The sequence below is a fragment of the Rissa tridactyla genome, chromosome 9 (genome assembly GCF_028500815.1).
Source record: "Rissa tridactyla isolate bRisTri1 chromosome 9, bRisTri1.patW.cur.20221130, whole genome shotgun sequence".
In the NCBI taxonomy this organism is placed as follows: Eukaryota; Metazoa; Chordata; class Aves; order Charadriiformes; family Laridae; genus Rissa; species Rissa tridactyla.
This window is the reverse complement of record NC_071474.1, coordinates 12,685,436-12,704,138: the sequence shown is the minus strand read 5'-3', so window position 1 is coordinate 12,704,138 and position 18,703 is coordinate 12,685,436. Positions and strand designations below refer to the sequence as shown.

The 18,703-nt window shown below is 41.9% G+C and overlaps 1 protein-coding gene across 1 annotated transcript in view; it reads right to left on the bottom strand.

The window, feature by feature from the left end:
- Nucleotides 1-718: 718 nt before the first annotated feature.
- Nucleotides 719-18,703, bottom strand: part of FBN1 (fibrillin 1) — a 155,200-nt gene continuing 137,215 nt past the window's right edge. Inside the window, exons 52-66 of the mRNA XM_054214339.1 lie at nucleotides 18,315-18,380; nucleotides 17,505-17,621; nucleotides 17,013-17,132; nucleotides 15,229-15,351; nucleotides 14,674-14,805; nucleotides 13,941-14,066; nucleotides 13,186-13,392; nucleotides 12,466-12,591; nucleotides 12,130-12,252; nucleotides 11,087-11,203; nucleotides 10,177-10,305; nucleotides 9,199-9,318; nucleotides 5,673-5,904; nucleotides 4,489-4,663; nucleotides 719-1,996 (exon numbers count right to left, since the gene is read on the bottom strand). Coding sequence (XP_054070314.1) covers nucleotides 1,607-1,996; nucleotides 4,489-4,663; nucleotides 5,673-5,904; nucleotides 9,199-9,318; nucleotides 10,177-10,305; nucleotides 11,087-11,203; nucleotides 12,130-12,252; nucleotides 12,466-12,591; nucleotides 13,186-13,392; nucleotides 13,941-14,066; nucleotides 14,674-14,805; nucleotides 15,229-15,351; nucleotides 17,013-17,132; nucleotides 17,505-17,621; nucleotides 18,315-18,380 — 2,303 coding nt within the window. The 3' untranslated portion in view covers nucleotides 719-1,606. The remainder of the gene's footprint in view (nucleotides 1,997-4,488; nucleotides 4,664-5,672; nucleotides 5,905-9,198; nucleotides 9,319-10,176; nucleotides 10,306-11,086; nucleotides 11,204-12,129; nucleotides 12,253-12,465; nucleotides 12,592-13,185; nucleotides 13,393-13,940; nucleotides 14,067-14,673; nucleotides 14,806-15,228; nucleotides 15,352-17,012; nucleotides 17,133-17,504; nucleotides 17,622-18,314; nucleotides 18,381-18,703) is intronic.

Below are 18,703 nucleotides of genomic sequence, written 5' to 3'. Positions count from 1 at the left end.
ATTATTACAGTACATTTCCCTTCCGAAGCCATTACAGCTCAATATATGTTCCTTCTATCAACTACAGTGCTGTCCAATCAACAGTTTCAGCGACACGGCTTGCTTTATTTTTCCTTCCAGATTTTGTAGCATCACGCCTCAGTACAATGTTCTGCTGCTGCTAAAAGATACACCACGGCACTTGCGTATACAAGAACACCCGCGTCATTGAATATTTCATTTGATATTAAAACCCAGCTACAACTCGTGATGGCTTTTGGTATCAGATTATCCCTTTGTTATCAGTCTTAGATTATTTGACAATAGCTGTTGAAGTAGGGGTAAAAGAATGGAATGTCTTAAGTCAAGGCACTTTTAGCAAACAAAACTTTTCAAATTAATTAAATGTGTTTTCTGTATAAGATTTAACATCCACTTCCGTATGTTTTAGCTATCAAAGTTACTTATTGACAGGGTTATTCAGGTCAAGTCACTGGAAGTGTCCTAACATGCTTTCTGGAGCCACGCAATAATCAGAGAGGTCCACTGCTGTTAGGATTTGTGAAGGATTCTGTATTTCTTCTGTCCTTCCTTTGCACGAAGAATGAACAAATGGCAGCAGCACACCTTCAAGGAGAAATCACCTGCGCACACAGATAGACAACCAACCCTACCGACAATGCCTGGAACATAAGAATGCAGTTTATCACACTTTTAGCAAGAACACAAGGCCACAAAATAAACTAAAAAAAGAACTGTTTTATTGTGACATTTATGACATTGAACCCTTCTGGATATGAATGACTATGGGTACTCTTGACACGTTACATAATGTCATGGTGTAGGATGGCACTGATTGTCATCTGACTTTTGAGAATGTTTAATGGTCCCTACTGACCTCAGTGCATTTTGGCAAGTCACAGAAACTTTATCATCAGGTTTGTGTATACAGTTAACAAGTAGTTGGTCTTATAAGCACCATTACAAACCCTCACATTAAGGGTATTATTAATCTAGTTTACAAATGCTTCATTGATAAAAATAGCATGATTACAGTATACACACACTTAATTTACATGTAATGTATTATAGGCATAACTGAGATAAACTACTGAGCTAACTTTGGTTGATTGAAGTATTTAGACTGAATAATGGCAATTTTGGCTTCTAAGTTGTGTAAATATTACAGTGCATTTATAAATCTAGGTTGAAAATTTACTAGCACCAAACGGATATCATAAATGGCTGACCTAGTAAGTTGTAGTTGGAGAAGCGAAGTTTAAGAATTACAAAAATAGAGCTGTCCATCAGTTGAAAGCACATTCTTGTACCTCTGCTGAAATGATGACGTGTCTCAGCATCAGTGGCCAACTTCCAATGAGAAAAGTCCCAGTTTTCAAGATTCAACATATCAAGGTAGCTCAGCTACTCTGAAAAGCCTGAGGAAGTGGTTGTTTTGAGCTAGGGTATTCATCCTGTACCTTGTTTATGTAATAATATAATAGTGCTCGTTCATACAAATGTACTCACGTAAGACTGTACCTATGATATGGAGAATCTGATTGGGAGGAATATTCAGTCCTACCTATCTATCTTTGGTTTAATTATTTGGTCTTTGGTTGATGAATTAATGAAGCAATATCTGAATTTTCATTTTCAGGTTATCTCCCAGCTCACCACTGAGGTAGTCTTTGTCATGTTTCTCTTCAAGCTGGTTAAGTTCCTTCTTTTTATAGAGTGGAATACTACTGATTTGTAATGAATAGTTTCCGGGCACTGGCTTCTTCTTTGTGAAATGAAGGTAACTTATCCCGTCTTTCTTATTGATTCTAAAGAAACCGTCTTCGTTTCCGGAGTCAATTAAATATCGGTTATGGTTTGTCAGTGTTGTGAGGGCAGGAAGCAGTTCCAGGATGCGATCTTTGTTACTGAGATCCGAGATGTTGATGGAGAAGACTGCTGCTTTCTCAATATCCCAGCTGGCGAGACTGATCGGCGGCTCCAGCTCTTGCTGCTCCTGCACAAGAACAAGTGATGTTAGTTGGCTTTGTCAGAGAGCGTTTCACATGCGCTTATGTGCATGTATTTCTTACACAGCTCACTCATTATTAATTAAATAATTTTTAAAAGGACATTCTCTAATATCATCTGTCAGATCCACTGTTATGGGTCTAGGACTTGTCAGGATAAAGTACAGTCTTTGTCACTGTCCCTGCGTGGGTAACGGGAGCCTGAGACATGCACTGAAAGTTTCTGCCTGTGGGTCCCGCTGCCTGACAAACAAAGCAGCTCCGCGCTTGGAGTCCACATCCAGTCCCCTACAAAGCGAGCAGCAGAGGAATACGCCTCCTCCCTACCAGGGGAACCACAAGCTAATGCGAACAACGATGCGCAGAAGAGAACACGGCCTGTGGAGGAGGCATGTCATTTAGGTGGGAGTCTTTTGCTTTTCACAGTTCGCTTTGTTTAGGTGTGGAGCCGGGGCGGCCCGCGGGTGCAGCAGGGTGCTGGAAAAGCAGCATCGCCCCTCACCTCCGAGTGACGGTAACTGGGCTCCCCCCAGTCCCCTGTGCACGAGTCACGTTGCAGCAGCAGAACGATAACATTTCAGACAGCACATGGGCTGTAACGGTTTCATTTGGAAAGCAAGGGAAGCTCTATGTCACCTCTGAAACAAATCCAGCACTGATCACAGAGAAACACACTGAAGAAACACAGTTTACGAACCCACTCTGCCCAAAATCAAACATCCACACTCTTCTGGGTAAAAGCACTCTCTTGTCTTCCCATATTAGCAGAGCACCACGCACTGAGCACCCAGCGGGAACTGCTAACAGGCTCCCGAATCCCCTGTAGTTCTGCGTGGAAAAGCAAGCTCTTCGTCACATACACGACCAGAGAGCACAGGTGACATTTAGCTCAGGACAGTGATGGCGTGGCAACATTTTACAAGAGTATTTAGTGTCTCTTGGTTATATGTAGACTGCAACACACACGTTTGCAAACCCAGACACGTACTTTCAGCTGAATGACAAACACCTGCACAGTCTAGAGACCTGCCATGACCTGCTGCTTCTCTGGCCAGGTCAGGGCAGATCCCTTCACCTGTAACATCACTGTCATCTTCGACTGGATGAAGCAGCAAGAAGTCAAATGACTGTGACACCTCTACAAGCTGTTTACAATTTGCTGAAGTCTGTATGTAATTAGTGTGAACAATAAGTTTAATTCTAGTGACCTGTGCTGGACATTGGACTGGATGACCAGACTGGTCAATTCTGACTTTACGTTACAAGAAGCTGAAATAAGCCAATGTGGGACTCCCCAGGTAGTGGAAAAAGATTGAATTTGGCGCAAGAGGGACTACAGTAACATTACACATTACATGATCATGCTCCTACCATGACTTCTGCACTCTTACTGGGAGGTGTGGTGCTGGAAACCCAGCTGAAGACCAAACAGAATTACAACCAGCTCCATCCCATGGTGTCTCATTGTTGTAATCAATTCAGAACACACCCCAGCAGGGGGAGTGTGGGGAAGGATTCGCTTTAATGCTTTTTTGAGAAATGTTTGCTAAGAACTACAGGAAAATACAACCCCCAAGGATGAGTGAAAAGGAATGCCTGTCCTTTGCATAAAGACAAAACTTGTCACACAGCAGACCAGTTTTCACGTAAATATAAGTGCTGAAACCACTTATTATTTGGTTATTGGTTTTTATTTGATTAATAAAAATAAATCAATGACAACAGCTAGGAAGAAGTGGAGTTCTGTAAGCATCGCAATGGACGATAAGCCTTACACTGACACAGTTACCCCACTCGGAGGCAAATGGAAGCCTGCCTCTGTCCCCAGCGACTTCCTAGCAATGACAAACGAAGCTCTGCCTCCTGTTCTGCTGCCTGGGCCAGTGGCGAGCACTGTGCATGGCCTCGCTGGCTGCCTCGCCCCAGGACGGCAACCTGGGTGACTGACTGCAATGGGCTGGATAAGCCCCAGGAAGGGCTGCAGCCCTGGACTCCCTCCAGGTGAGGTGTTTGTGTCCAGAGCTCTGTGTTTGCTTTGGAGAGGGCTCCAGCCCCCCCTCCCCCACAACACGGTGCTGCTTGGCAGGCTCCACATCCACCCTGACCAACATGTCCTGCCTTTCTGGCCACAAGGCCACACAAGCCTTTTACATGCCCGCTGTCCTCTGACACCAAGAGGCAGCTTTGCTGGTGAGAAGACTACTCTCTAAACAGCTGGATAGGCATTTATTTTAGTGTTTGATGCAACATGGATATTAGGTATGCAGGGGCTTCAGAGGATGATCTTTGCCTAATGACAGTGAAGAACTGCAGAAAGCTCCCCCCCCCGCAGACTACCTGACATCCCAAACCAAGCTCTTTGCTCTACTTTCTTTGGGGTGTGCATTTCTCCAGTGGGATTGTCTCTTGGCACACCTCCTTCTGCGTCTGGCTTTCACAAGACAACCAGAAACCCTTTCCCCCCCAAAGGGTCAATTACCTCTGCTTCGTTTGCAGTTTCATTAGTGCTTCTGCGTTTTCTTCCTCTCTTGGGATAGCCATTGATTTTACATTCATAACAAGCTTCTGGAGAGAGGGAGTTGTCGTCTACTTCTCCACTGAGTGAAAGCTCTTGTCCTTGACCTTTGCCTAGCCCCACTCCAGAAACACAGTGTCTGAGGAAGGAAGAAATTCAAAATTAATTCCAGTGAGACATAGATCTTATCAAAAGCTCAATTTGGGGGACTGTGAATACAAATAATAAAGCAATTATGTTGCCCTCATTTCCTAGAAAAAAATTCCGCTGAAGTCAACAGGCAAAATTCTCACTGACTCACAATGCAGCTACCTCTGATTTCGAGAACCTGGCTCCATAAGGCTTTGCCTAAGAGAGACCTGCCAATACTTAATAGTTTTAAAAACACAGGCTTAAGCTCTGAGAAGTTGTTAGTAATTTCTGTTATCCAACCTGGAACACATTAAAAGAGGCCAATTTTCAGAAACTGCTGAAAAATCTGAAAAGTGAGGTCTTTCATAACGTAACCCAAAGCTTTTAGTCACTTCTAAAATTTAAGCCACAATCTTTCTGCTTTCCATTTGAGTTACTTGATCCTACATGATGCACAGCCCCCACACTCCCACTGGGGCAAGTGAAAATTGGTTTTCTTGATAAAGCAGACATTTATTCAAAAAATGATTAATTTGGAACACAGAGGAATAGGGAACATACAAGAACGTAAGAGCATACAGAATTGTTTTTCCAACCAGTGGGTGAAGACACTTGTATAATATTTGTTTTTGGAACTGGCCGGGGTTGTTATTATTTATTTATTTCTTAAGGACACAAGTAATACACCACAAATCACAGTGAGGGGTGCGAGGTCCCAAGTGGCAAGCTCATAGAACTTGGCTAGCTGCTGCGGTGTGCAGGAGAGAGGTGAAAGCAGTAGCTTAAAAGAGATGATTGATCCTGGTAGCCCTGACCAAATCTCATTAAGCATTAACACCACTTGTGTTGTTCCCTTCCCTTGGTTACCTTCCCCTTCCCTCATCTCCAAAATCAGCAGGTGCATCCCTATCTCTCTTTCGTTGGTGACAATCCCCCGGTTCTGCTGCTCCACGCTACAGAGAAATGAGCAGATTGTGTCCCCTTTACGCCTGTAGGTTAAAATAAGAATCCCTTACCCTTGTCCTATTCTGAAGTAACCAGGTGGACATCCACAGACATAGCCACCTTCAGTATTTGAACAACCATAACTGCATGGGGCTTGTGCAGAACCGCATTCATTGATATCTTGGCAACCTCCACTAAACTGTTCATACTGAAATCCGGTAGGGCACATACATTTATAGCTTCCCAAAGTATTGTGGCAAGATGCTCCTCCACAAATGTGTGCACTGAGACATTCATTTTCATCTGGAAAAGAAGCAGAACATACCACGTTAACCTTTACTCTCAGGTGTACTCCAACCTACCCCTTGAGAAATGTCATGCTTGGCTGTTGCTGGACATGCTGCCACATCAGACAGACAGAAACGGAGAACAGGGCTTGGCCTCACCCTTGGCTAGGGCAGCGGTTGCTAGGAGATGACTACAACCATACAACAGAGCAACATTTGGGCTACTCTACAGAAGATGTTTCATGCCACGTCAGCTCATGCTCTGGAGAGCGGAGGAGCAGAGGAGGCAACTGTTTTTTTGTTCCAGAAACATCTGAGAAGAATAAAACTTTGTACAGCCAACATTCTGGTCCAGCAATCCCATGTTCATAATGCTATTCAACATTAAAGGAAAAAAAGAGTAAGAAATCAAGATCTGACACCTTTTCCAGGCACTGAAAATCCCTCCCTACACACTCACATTTAAATATGAGATACAGGTAAGGTACAGGAATAAGCAGTAAAGTAAAAATAAAAGCAGCTGTAGATACAAAAGATGGTCACATTCTGCGCCAGCCCTTCTCCAAACTTCCCAAGTGTGGCACTGTAGGAATTCGAGGTCAGTTCAGGCTTGTTTACTGTAAATGGCTAGTTTTTTTTAATGTAGCTGGTCTGAATTTTTTTGTCTGATGTGGCAAATTGCTTTGAAACGTTCTGAATGCTATTGTTCCCCATCTTCTGTGATAAAGCAACTGTGTACGTTCATTGCGTGTGTGTGCACATGTGTGAGAAATGCCGCCTGAACACTGTATGGGTAAAATGTAAAGCACAGAGCAGCATCTCTGACTTAAGCATCCAGGTTACAGAAGAGTAAGTACTAATTCAGCGCACTACTGCCTTTTTCTAAACAACGTGTCTGTTTGCTATTTGTTTAAAAGCAACGCCTTTGCTTCTTGCAGCCTGATTCACGGCATGGTGCGCTACAGAATCGCCTGGGCAGGAGATGCAGTCACACACAGCACAAGACATGGGAGGAACCAAAGCATTCTTCAGTGATTATCTAAATATGTGTTGCAGCAACATCAAAAGTCCCTGAACACTTCATTAAATAAGCTAAAAAAGACACAAACTGTTTGCTGAGTTGGGATTGCCAAGGAATATGAAGGAATTGTCACGGAAAAACCTATTACATGGATTCTTCCCCTGTGGTATGCCCAGGAGATCTAGATAAGTATCTTAAGCATATACAGTTACAGACATTACAATGTGAACATGTGGAGACCACAAGGCATTAAAAGCCGGGCCTGAATTATCCGTCACCGAAGCCTGTTTTGTCATTAACTTAGAGCGATGTTTCAATATCTGTCATACCCAACACAGCATTTATGCCAACGTCGTAAATGCATGTTTGGGCCACAGAAAGTTACCGCACCAAGAAGAGATAGGCTCACTTCGCCTTGCTCCACAGCAGCAAGAGTGTGGACACTCGTGAGGTTAGTTCCCATATTTTGGGTGATCGTTAGAAGAAAAAATATCAAGAAAAGTGGAAAAAACCAGTTACGGGAACCTTGGACTCTGCGCAAGCTGTGCTGTCAGGCACCAGCCTTGCTCTGCCACAGTCTGTGCTCTCCAACGCGCAGCTCTGCTGTGCTCAGCTTCAGCAGGAAGGAGAGATGCCATGAGGAGGAAACCAAGCCTCCTTCCCTGCAGTTTTGGGTTTCTGCCTGGACTGCCCCATGTTCAAGAAGGTGGAAGTGCCAGCTGACTCTTTCCCCAGTTGTGGCCCTCAGTGTCATTTTCCCTGGTGAAGTTTCTGGCCATCAGTATTTGTGGTGCCAAGGCTGAAGCCTTTCGTTCAGTGGGGGAAATGCCAGCACTTGTGCATTTTGAAACTGATATTCCCTGTATAAAATTTAAACAGTAGTCAGTGAGTTCAAAAGCTGGAATAACAGTGTACACCTGGTTTGGAAATACACTTCGTTAAATGCTACCACCCAGGAAGACTTGGAAACAGACAAGATGTTTTGCAAAACTGAAAGCTGCACTTCTTCAGATTCCACAATTTCCTCCAGCAGCCAGACCTGGCAGTGCTGGTTTGGGTTTTTTTTTTTCCCCACCCTCCTGCAGGTTAAATGCTAATTTAACGTTAAGGTCTTCTAGTTTAATTAATACTCAAAACCACTATATGTTTGTGTTCCTTCCTTGTTCTGCTGTATGTTACAGGCATAGAGGACTGGGGCACAAGCAAGCAAATGTGACAGCAAGGACTGCATAAAATGTCAGGGGGCTTGGTAAGCATAATTAAAAGCAGAGACCTCCCTAGAGCACCACAGTGATAACAAGCAAAGGCATTTTTATGTTTCTGAAAGCAAAGAAAGCCAAACAAAGAGTTATGAAGCCCTTTGTTCTCAAAGAGGTCTTTGGGTATCCACACAAGACTAACTTGTAAAAAGCCCATTAAATGTGACTAAAACCGCGCATAACTGTCACTAGAGGAAAAATGATTCATGTTTCTCATGTTTGAATATGTTACATGCTACACTGCTGAAACATGCAGAGACTTTTCCCATGACTTCTGCAGAGGACCCAATTCTGTCTGCTCAAGTCATAGCCAGCCCCACATGCAGCCCCCAGAGACTTGGACAGAACCAAAGTTTAGACAGGGAAGAAATAAGCATTTTAATTCACCAGTGTATTTACTTCTTAACCTAAATCAAGAGCACTAGTATTTGTTATTTCGAACCACAATTGTCCTGCAAACACTTGTTGTAAACTGTATCCCAAAGCTGCAAGGAAGCATCTTGAAATTCTGTACAGAGAAGAAGCTTGAACACAGCAGCCTTCCTGTAGGTGTTGTTAGAATGATAAAAGCACAGATCAAGTAGGATTTTAATAGAATTTTAGATGCTTTGGTCCAGAAGTTTAATTTTACAATTTAACAATCCAAACTTGTGGTTCTGAGTCTGCCAGGTTTAACCCACCATCAGCTCTCAGACAGGACCTGTGTCTGAGCAGACTGCTGAATGGCTGAGTAAGACTTCAGAGCACAAAATATACCAGTAACACAAGTTCTCTCAAAGTCAATACAGCTTCCAACACCCTCAAGGATCATTTTGTGCTTAAACACTCGTAGAACCAGGACATTGGCTACTGGGTGACTCATATACACTCTGCCTTTCACAGGAGCACACATTTGCAATGCAACTCTGCCGAACTTACTAAATTATAATCAGAAAAGGAAAATACGGCACACTGCACCATTGCCCTTCACTGTTTGCTGCTAACAAAGGTAACATGCATTTTAATGTACGAATTTAAGAAAGTGACTTGCCAACACATTGGTTCCATTGATAATGCTGGAGATATCCTTGTGGGCAGCTACACCTGTATCCTCCAATTATATTTTGGCAGCCATGCTGACACCGGTGGTTTCCATCACATTCATCAACATCTGAAAAGGTGAGAAACAGTCTGAGTTTTGGGAGAGAAGCTCAAATTACGCTATATTTGAAAAGTACATTAAAAATAACCACGTATATTCATATATAATATACGCAGAAGTATATTTCAGGATCTTTCAAAAACGTGACCAGTGCTGGGAGACCACTTTGGGCCTTTCAGGTTTGGATTTCTGGCTCCACAGCAAATAACTTAGGGCTGAAAACCACTGAAAGCTCAAATTCAGCCACAATTTTCAGAGTTTTTGCATTCTGCTATGGAGCAGACAGCAGAAAGCCATTTGTATATGGGACCCCCAAGGCTTTCCTAAGGCTTCCAGCTCCACAGCAGACAGTCCCTTGTGTTTACCCAAGCATCCAACCCAGGAATCCCAGGATATCCCTTTTGAAAGCAAATTAAACTCTATCCCAGGAGAAGGCTCTACAGGCTGTAGGGACCCAGAGGAATAAAGTCTGCAGCCCTTGAACTCTCTCTTTAGCAGGTCACTTTGGAGATGCAAGACTTCCTGTCCTTGGGTGAGTCCCTCAGAAATCCATGCAGGATTCAACAGAAGTTCCCTGAATTTACAATGCTTAAACTAAAACATTCCAGGCTAAATTGAAGTCTCCCCAGAAAATATCTGTCCAGCTTTTTAGCATCCTGCAATATATCTATCTATTCAGGCTCATGGAGATAAATACTGCCTTGTTGCTAAATTTCCACCCCCTACTCCCCCCTTCAATCTACACATGCTTACTCCATCAGTTTTGGTGCTTACTCCATAGGGCCCTCCTTGGATGACAGTATGGCTGAGAGAAGATGAAGGAAAGCAAGGGAAGGCCAAGTTAAATGCACTGTGTGTTGTACTTACCTTCACAGCTAAGTCCAGTTTGATCGAGTGAGAAGCCACGTTGACACTCACAAACAAAACTTCCTGGTGTATTCTGGCAAATGCCCTTCGCCCCACATAAGTTGATTTCAGTAGCACACTCATTATTATCTAAAGGAAACCAAATCCTGAGGGTTACTTTTTATTCCATGTTGTGAAGATGATCATTTAGCAATGCTACCAATGAACAGTTTGTGACAAGAGGTAAGGAAACACCAGTAATGCAGCTGTCGTACTGCCCTCCATTTTTACATTGCACTACAGAAGGAGAGCTTACGTTACCTTCTTTTTCATTTGAAAACACTAACAGCAGCTATGGGAAGGGAAACGCTCCTTTTCTTCACCAAGAATATGGAATCTGATGTTCTAATCTCCAAACACCCCCAAATTCACATCGATACCCTGGGATCATCATACTGCCACAAGCAGGATCCAACTTGCAGAGTAGGAGGAGTGTTTTGCAGGAAGTAGTTGTGTTTAATATTTCCACAGACATAATGGGTATGTGTTTAAAGGACAACTGCAGACACATACATTTCATTCTCATTGTTTCAAGAAGCCTTGACATGATCTCTACTCTGGGTCCAGCAGTAAGCTACAGGAACAGAAGTATAACTATTTTTTTGCACAATGGGTAAGCAAGAATTACAAGTTGGTGTTTTTACTGTCTGATTCTTGCAAGTGCAAAATTCAAAGACATAGATTATGAAAACAAGGGAAAGTAGGAGGGAGGACCTCTTGCATCTTCTGCTTCGGTGGGACTGGGATCAGAACCTGGCCTAGTTTTCCATTTGGTTTCTCAGGAAGCCCATTTCACTCCTTGCTACTTTGCTTCTGGAATAAGAGTCAGTAATAAACCCCAAATCTGCGTGTACATTTCCACGTTACCTACCAATGCAGGCTGTATGGTGCTGAGTGAATCCAGGAGGACATTTACAAGTGAAACCCCCAATAGTGTTGACGCAAAGGAACTGGCAGTTGTGCTGCTTTGTTGCACATTCATCAAGATCTAAAAAACCCAAGAAAACATCTTTCACTTATGTTCCCTGTGGAGGATCAGACAGTTGAGCTGGACTTAAAGAAAAATGATTGCAAATAAATAACATATCAAATAAAGTCTTTTGAATCTACATCTTGCTTTCCACACTGGCTTCCGGCTCCTCTCACATGAAGCCCCACATGCAATGAATGGGGCTTTGGAGCTAACGCTGGTTTAGAGACAGCACTCTCATCTGTCAGAAAGATGCTGTCAGATAATAAATGTCTGCTCTCCCTGCAGTCAATAAATGGGAAGTCACCATCTTCGTGAAAAGCCATGGCAGAATGCAAAACAGTATTGCACTGAAGCATGCTATTACTCCAAAGGAAATACTTAAATGCTAATGACAAAGCACACTGCCATTTCCCATGCCAAGTTTAAAATTGCTGCTCTAACTCGTGCGGTTTCAGTCAGATCTTTGCTACCGAGATACATACATAAATGAAATTATAATGAACATTTCAAAATCTCTCCTGCACTGCTGTTCCTTATTCAGCATGCTGCAGAGGTGGTAGGTTAAAACTCCGTTGATGCTGGACAATGCACTGCAAGCCATGCTCATCTTTGCATCCATTGAGATACATTTATCACTCAAAAATATCGTATAAACCAATATGCTCACCAAAATAAAACCAGTAATATATACTATTGGTTACGAAGTCTTTTAAGACCAGCTGCCATTAGCCTGCAAAAATTCCTATGGATCTACTATTCATCCAGATTATCGAAGAACTAACTGAAACAACAGCTCTATCCTGTGCAGGCCACTTCCATTGTCCTTAGTGGAGATACTCACATGAATCAAGGAGACAGATTTACACCATTAAATGTCCTTGGATTCGTATTTCCCTGTGAAACACAGAGTTTCTGCAGTAAGTTCTTTGCTTGATTTTTACCTTTGCAGCTTCTCCCATCTTCTTGCAGGATGTACCCTTTCGGACATGAACACTGGAAGCTCCCCTCCGTGTTTTTGCAGATGAAATTGCAAGGTTTGGGGGACTCATTACATTCATTCAGATCTAGAAGAAGCAAAACCAGATACTTCAGTGCTGATAACCAAGATGCATGATAATGTTTTTCAAAATGCTCAGGAGATACCAGAAGGAAATCAAAATCCCCAAAGCATTCGAATGACATTTTCTTTTCTCATTTTTTAAGCTCTTCATATTTCCTTCTTCGAGTCATCTCTTAGTAATAAACTTTATATACATACACCACAATGAAAAACCTACCTATGCAAAGAGTGCCAGTTATATCTGTAGTATAGCCAAGGTTGCAATGACAACGATAAGATCCCCTCTCATTGATGCACTCCCCATTACGGCAGACATCATGAATAACCTTGCACTCATCAATATCTGCAATAAAATGAGGGTTAGTTCACAACGGAAAAAGAACTGATTTTATACAGCTTCAACAGATTCTCGTGACCTGACATGAAAAATACCCCATACCCTACATAAAATAAAAAAATTACTTAAAATAATGAAATGTTGCACAGACTAAGCAGAAATATTAAGCGTAAAAATACGGAATGGAGCATTAATCTAACTTTCAAATGCAATGAACACGCCTTAAGTGGAAGCAAACAACCGGAGCTGATCATATACTAGCCTCCATAAATCAAAAATCACTTTGCTTTCATGTACACAAATAGCTCTTAATCTGTCACTACAACACACTCAAATGTGAGAGTGCAAATCCCCATTCGAGTGCATGTCAGTCAAGCAGCATGCAAAATAAGTGTCTGCCAAGTTGGGACGGATGCCTTTGGCTACGCACCCTCCTCCCAAAGGGGTGTACTCTCTCAACATGAAAACTCTCAGACAATTTCAACTGATACCCAAAACATTTAGGACCTCACAGTGTTCAAAGATGCAAAAAGAAAGAGTTTATAATTTATCACTGAATTTGACATTATGTAAGGGGGCCTTAAATAGAAAAGTCAGTACCTGCTCCATTAGACATGTATCCTCGGCCATGAGGACAAAGCTTCTTGAAGGCCACGGTGCCTGGGAAGGGGCAGACCTCGCAGTTTTGCCCCCAGCCTCGGCCACCATCACAGCAGCATTCAGACTTGGTGACAGAGTTCCTGTTGCTTGATCCAATTTGACACATACTTTGTAAGACTTCAGTGAAGCAGTAGCCCTCCCTGTTGTCTGGAAGACAAATTATGCATCACAGAGAATCCTAATGGCGACGACCTCCAGAAGGTCATGAGATATTAGGAATTTAGTCAGAAATATAAAAGAAAGGGCATACTTCACCCTGGGACCGTGGAACTGAGAGTGAAAGACTACCAGCAGTAAGAAAGAGAGCATGACATCTAAGGGAAACAAAGAAGACGGGAAATTTAGCAAAAGGTGGAAGACAAGTTACATTATGTTTATATGTTTCTGTTTGAACCCAGAGAAAAGGTACTGCCTGAAAATCAGGACCAAAGAAAAGGCAGAGTAATTCCCAGCTGACTGAAAGCACCGAGCAGCCAGCTTTCACCGCAAGCCAAGCCAAGCAGACCGAGTGAAGCAGGCATACAGTCAGCATGAGAAGAATGAACTTGCAGGAGGGCACCTACTTACAAAGGTCCCTTCCCGAAGGCATGTAAATTCAAGAGCACATTTACTCACTATACATTTCTAAGTTTAAGTTCAACCACGGTTTCTGCTATCAAAATGACAGTCCATTAGGGTGTTAACGTGTGACTTACCAAGGCACTCATTCTGGGTGTCACTGACAGTGAAACCTTCGTTGCATTCACATCTGTAACTTCCCACTGTGTTTACACAACGGCCGTTCTCACAGAGTCCAGGTTTGGTCTGACATTCATTCTCATCTGTGTTTTTGAAATGATATGACAAAAATCAAGTCCCTTAAGTGGATTAATGCAGGTTAGAGAAGTTTGCATGGAGTTCTTAAGCTATGCATTCTGCCTGGTTAAACATGCGTAATTATGTTTTTTTCCAATAAAAAGTCTAATTTATTCAATTTTCAGAGGAAAGATGACCATCTAAGCTCACAATATTGTATGTTTTGTTACTACGTTTTCTCTGCAATATATTGGTTTTCAAAGTTTTTCATAGTTATAGCTGCACTTCTGAATGCCATCCAGTTTTAAAATAATTCAGATCTACTCTCATTCGTGCTAACAGATATAAACAAGCTTACAGCAATGGTCCCAATTCTCTCTGTTCTTCACTCAGAGTAATTCAGCAGCAGCAGTACAAACTGATTGTAAAGACAGCCACATCCAGATTTTCTACTTGCTGCCCACGTGTGCACACCTGAGCAGCAGAGCAAAGTGTGTATAGCACCGGCAGATCCATTACACAGGTAGTTGTGTAATTCTCCCTCCGAGTTCCTTAACACTGTTAAATCCAACATTTTCAGCTCTGCTGAGGGACTGTGCATTTCAAGAGCTTCAACACTTCAGTGTCACTTACCTATACAGCCTTCCCCATCTGGTCTGCGCTGATAACCTGGTCCACAGATACACATATAGGTGCCAATTAGGTTTTTGCACTCCATCTGTTTTGAGTCGCAATCGTGAATTCCTTCTTCACACTCATTCTGATCTAAAACACAAGGTTTAGACTTCATTATAGAGAGAGACGATCCTGGAAATTCACAATAGTAAATTCTGACTTTGGAATTTCAATCATAATCAAACTCTACACAAACTTTTATTGTGCTAAACTAAGCATAAGATATACTAGCCTAGAGCAAATTGATTTCTCCCAAATGCCCGTTTTCAGGGCAAGACAAAACCGTATCATCTGATATGACCTCACTTAATGCAGATGTATAAGTTTACGGGCAGGACAGGGCTAATACAATCAACTGCATAATGCAAACCATAGAATTTCATCCCAAATTCTTTCTGACTCAGTTACTTCCTGGGATTAAAACTCTGGCCCAATAGTGCAGTGAGTCAGAGCCCTACCCTGCAGGAACTTGAAATCATTATCTCATAACTGAGAGTCTGGTAGGAGCTTTACCTCTGCACATTCTCCGGTCCTCTCGCAGAACGTACCCCGCGGGGCACTTGCATTCATAGGATCCAAAAGTGTTCACGCAGCGGAAAGCGCAGAGCAGAGGGTTCTGTATGCACTCGTTGACATCTGGATTTGGAGCAACAAAGACCACGGGGGAAGTGAAATACGCTTTTGTAAAACTCAGCAGACTTGAGTGCACAGGTTTTAGATACGGGCAATACTACAGATCCCAGTTTACTGAGGGCTAAATTTGAATAGCTGTGGACCCATGGTTCTACTCATTATGGAGTTCTGCATAGGAGCACGCACCAGACGTGCCAGGATGTTTGCGCAGCTACCTGAAGTTTCAATATCTGCAACGGCAAGTAGCCAATGGAAATAATTTCCAGGTCCACACTGCCAAAATACTGACTGAGTTAAAACTGTATCTTTTCCACATCTAGGCTCAGTTTTTATGACTGGTTATTTTTAAATTGTAGATGCATGAATTCAGCGTCTTCACACACTGAACTCCATAAAACAATATTCTTACTAGAAACATAATTTTGAAGTGCATTTACATACACTCTGGGCTACTTCAGTAATTACTGCTATATAATGATGTTTATGCACTCTGCTAAACTCCTCTGCAATTTGAGCTTTCACCCAAATTCCATAGGGAAGTGAATGAAGCTCTAACTGTACGTAAAACTAAAGCAAGCTGATGCAAAAATAGAAGCATTCTTTTGTATGGGCTTACAAACAAATAGATTGCAGCAGATAATTTAAGAACAGCTGTGTCAGGTCAGAAGAGAGTGTCAGAATGTCCTAGGACGTTCCCCTCTCTGGTTGCAACAGGAGGAAAAGAGTAGTAAAAAAACCAACACCCTACCACATACACAGAGATCTTTCCCCTGATACAGCCTCTCAGTTTAAGGACTTCCACAGCCAAAAGCCACAACCAAACTATCACGCTTAATTTCCACTGATAGATTCCCACATAAATTTGTACAGTCTCTTTCTGGGTCAATTTATACTTGCGGCCTCACTAATATTCCGCAGCAAAGAGTTCCACAACTTAAGTAAGTACTATGCATATAAAAATGTTTGCTTTGGTTTGTCTAACATGTTCCCTCTATTTTTGGTACCTTTACCACTTGTGGCTTTATAAATTTAAATCACGTATCTCTTCAAACACATTTTCCACACGGAAAAATTGTAGTCTCCTTAATTTTCTGTGTGTTCCTTCTATAACTCTGATCTTCCGTACCCCTCCCTTATTTGTGCATTTTCAAATTTTTCTTTTTGAAATGAGAGATCAAAGCATGAAAAATGTTCAACATGGGGTACCATGGTAATTGTCTAGTACTGTATTTATATTTTCTGGTTTGTTCCCTGTTTCTTCCTCAGTAAACCCAAGCAGACCATTTTCTATTTTCATCACCCACAGCGACTCTCTTCACTCAAAGCTTGTCTAGGAGGTATGCAAAACCCATACGCACAATAAGCAGCATTTCTGGGGACTGTTCTGGAGAGACTGTACCCCAACACGCTCATCTCCGGGCAGTCCCTTAGCAGATACTAACTGAAAGCCTGTTCAACCAACCTCCAGTTAGAAAAAGGTACCAACAGTTCAAGGTGGATACAGGAAGGAGGAACTTATTTTTCTGTTTCGGATAAAGATGCATTGTTTCAAATGTCCGTATTTCTCTCTTTAAGCTGCTTTACTCTCCTCAATTGTTTCTGAAATCAGGAAACTGTTTCAGCACAAAAATACAATGATATTCCTTAACACATGGGAGTCTCACCTTCACAGGTCATCATCGGTCCAGGCTCAAATCCCTCAACGCAGGTGCATTCAAAACCTCCCACCACATTCCTGCAAGTTCCGTTTCCACACGGGTTTCCAACAGCACATTCATCAGTATCTACAAGCAGTTAAATCAAGGCAAGAATACATGGTTATACTCAACCAAAAAGCTATAAAATCCATGTTGTTGATGCACAACCAAAAAAAATACAAAAATACAAAATCCAAGAACTCACTTAAGTTACTGAATTAGAGTCACAGAGTTCTAGCATAATTTGGGATTGCTAGAGGTTATCTGGGCCAAACACTCAGCCAGACCAGGACCATCTCAGACTAGACTGCTCAGGCCCCGCCCTGGCAGGTTTTAAGCACCAGTAGGGATGGAGACTCCACAACACTGGAATAATAAATATAACCCCGCTACTCCTTAATGCCATATTCAGCAATTCAGGAGATCCTTTAAAATAGCAGATGAAACAGCTATACTTACCCACACATTGAGCTCCTTGTAGGATGTAACCGTATGGACATTCACAGCGGAAAGACCCATCTGTGTTGATACACTGCCCAAATTTACAGTTATCTGGATCAAGGCACTCATCCACATCTTAACCAGAAATACAAACAACACAGTAAGTGCAATTGACTTCATGTGCTTTTAGACTTCTCTCAAAGAACAAGTGTTGTTCTGGCGAGAAATATTCCTGAGAGCACAAAAAAACTAATATTTGAATTTTGATATATTAGGATGAGGGCACAGATTTTGTCTTGCAGGCCAGCTTTCAGAATGTAGGAATTAAACTGATTCTAAATGTCGGATAAAAAAAAATATCTCCAACTGGGGCTACAGGGAGAAGAGTAGATATGAAAAGCTGTAGTCATCCAGCACTCCTTAAATGAAAACTTTTGCCAATAAGGCTGAAGTGCTGTTTGTCTTGGGAGAGAACAGAATGTACTGAAGGGATCTGGGAAACCGTGGTTTGCACTTCTGGAGGATTACAACCGTGTACTGTAAACAGGCTATATATATTGTGTAAGAAAAGACAGGTATGCTATGTGATCCATTCTCTAGATCTACATAAGCTTCCTAGCAAGTCTGGCTAAAAGAAGTTTAATTTCTGATATATGAGATATTCAAGCTTACATTTTAAATTGGCATAAATAATTGGAAAAAAAAATTACAGTTCATGCCTTTTGGGAATAGTTGAGAGGTGTTATTCTCAATTGAAAGGGAGAATGGCTTATGCATAGAAAATGGCATACTGATGCAACAACGGCATCGTGCAGTTCAGGCACTCACCCAATCTTGCGTCACCAGGTCCAACAAGGATGCCAATTCCAAATGGACAAATCTGTCTGAACGCCTCTGCAAAAAAAAATAAATAAAAATCAAACCAGATGTTCAATTCCATGTTGTCAATCCGCATTACCAATGAGCTATCCTCCTCATATTCAGATCCAGAAATACAGTACGTAAATTTATAAATTTATAATTTAATCTTACATTCACGTAAAAACTGCATGCTCGCTTTACATTTCATCTGATTTCCTGTATATGTAAAATCCTGTGAATAATTAGAATTATTTATCTCCCTTCAAGGAGCAAACTAATGCAACATTTCCATTTTAAATGTATCAGTGCTAGTGACTGCATTCTTTTTTGTTGCAAATGAAAGATTTCCTACATTT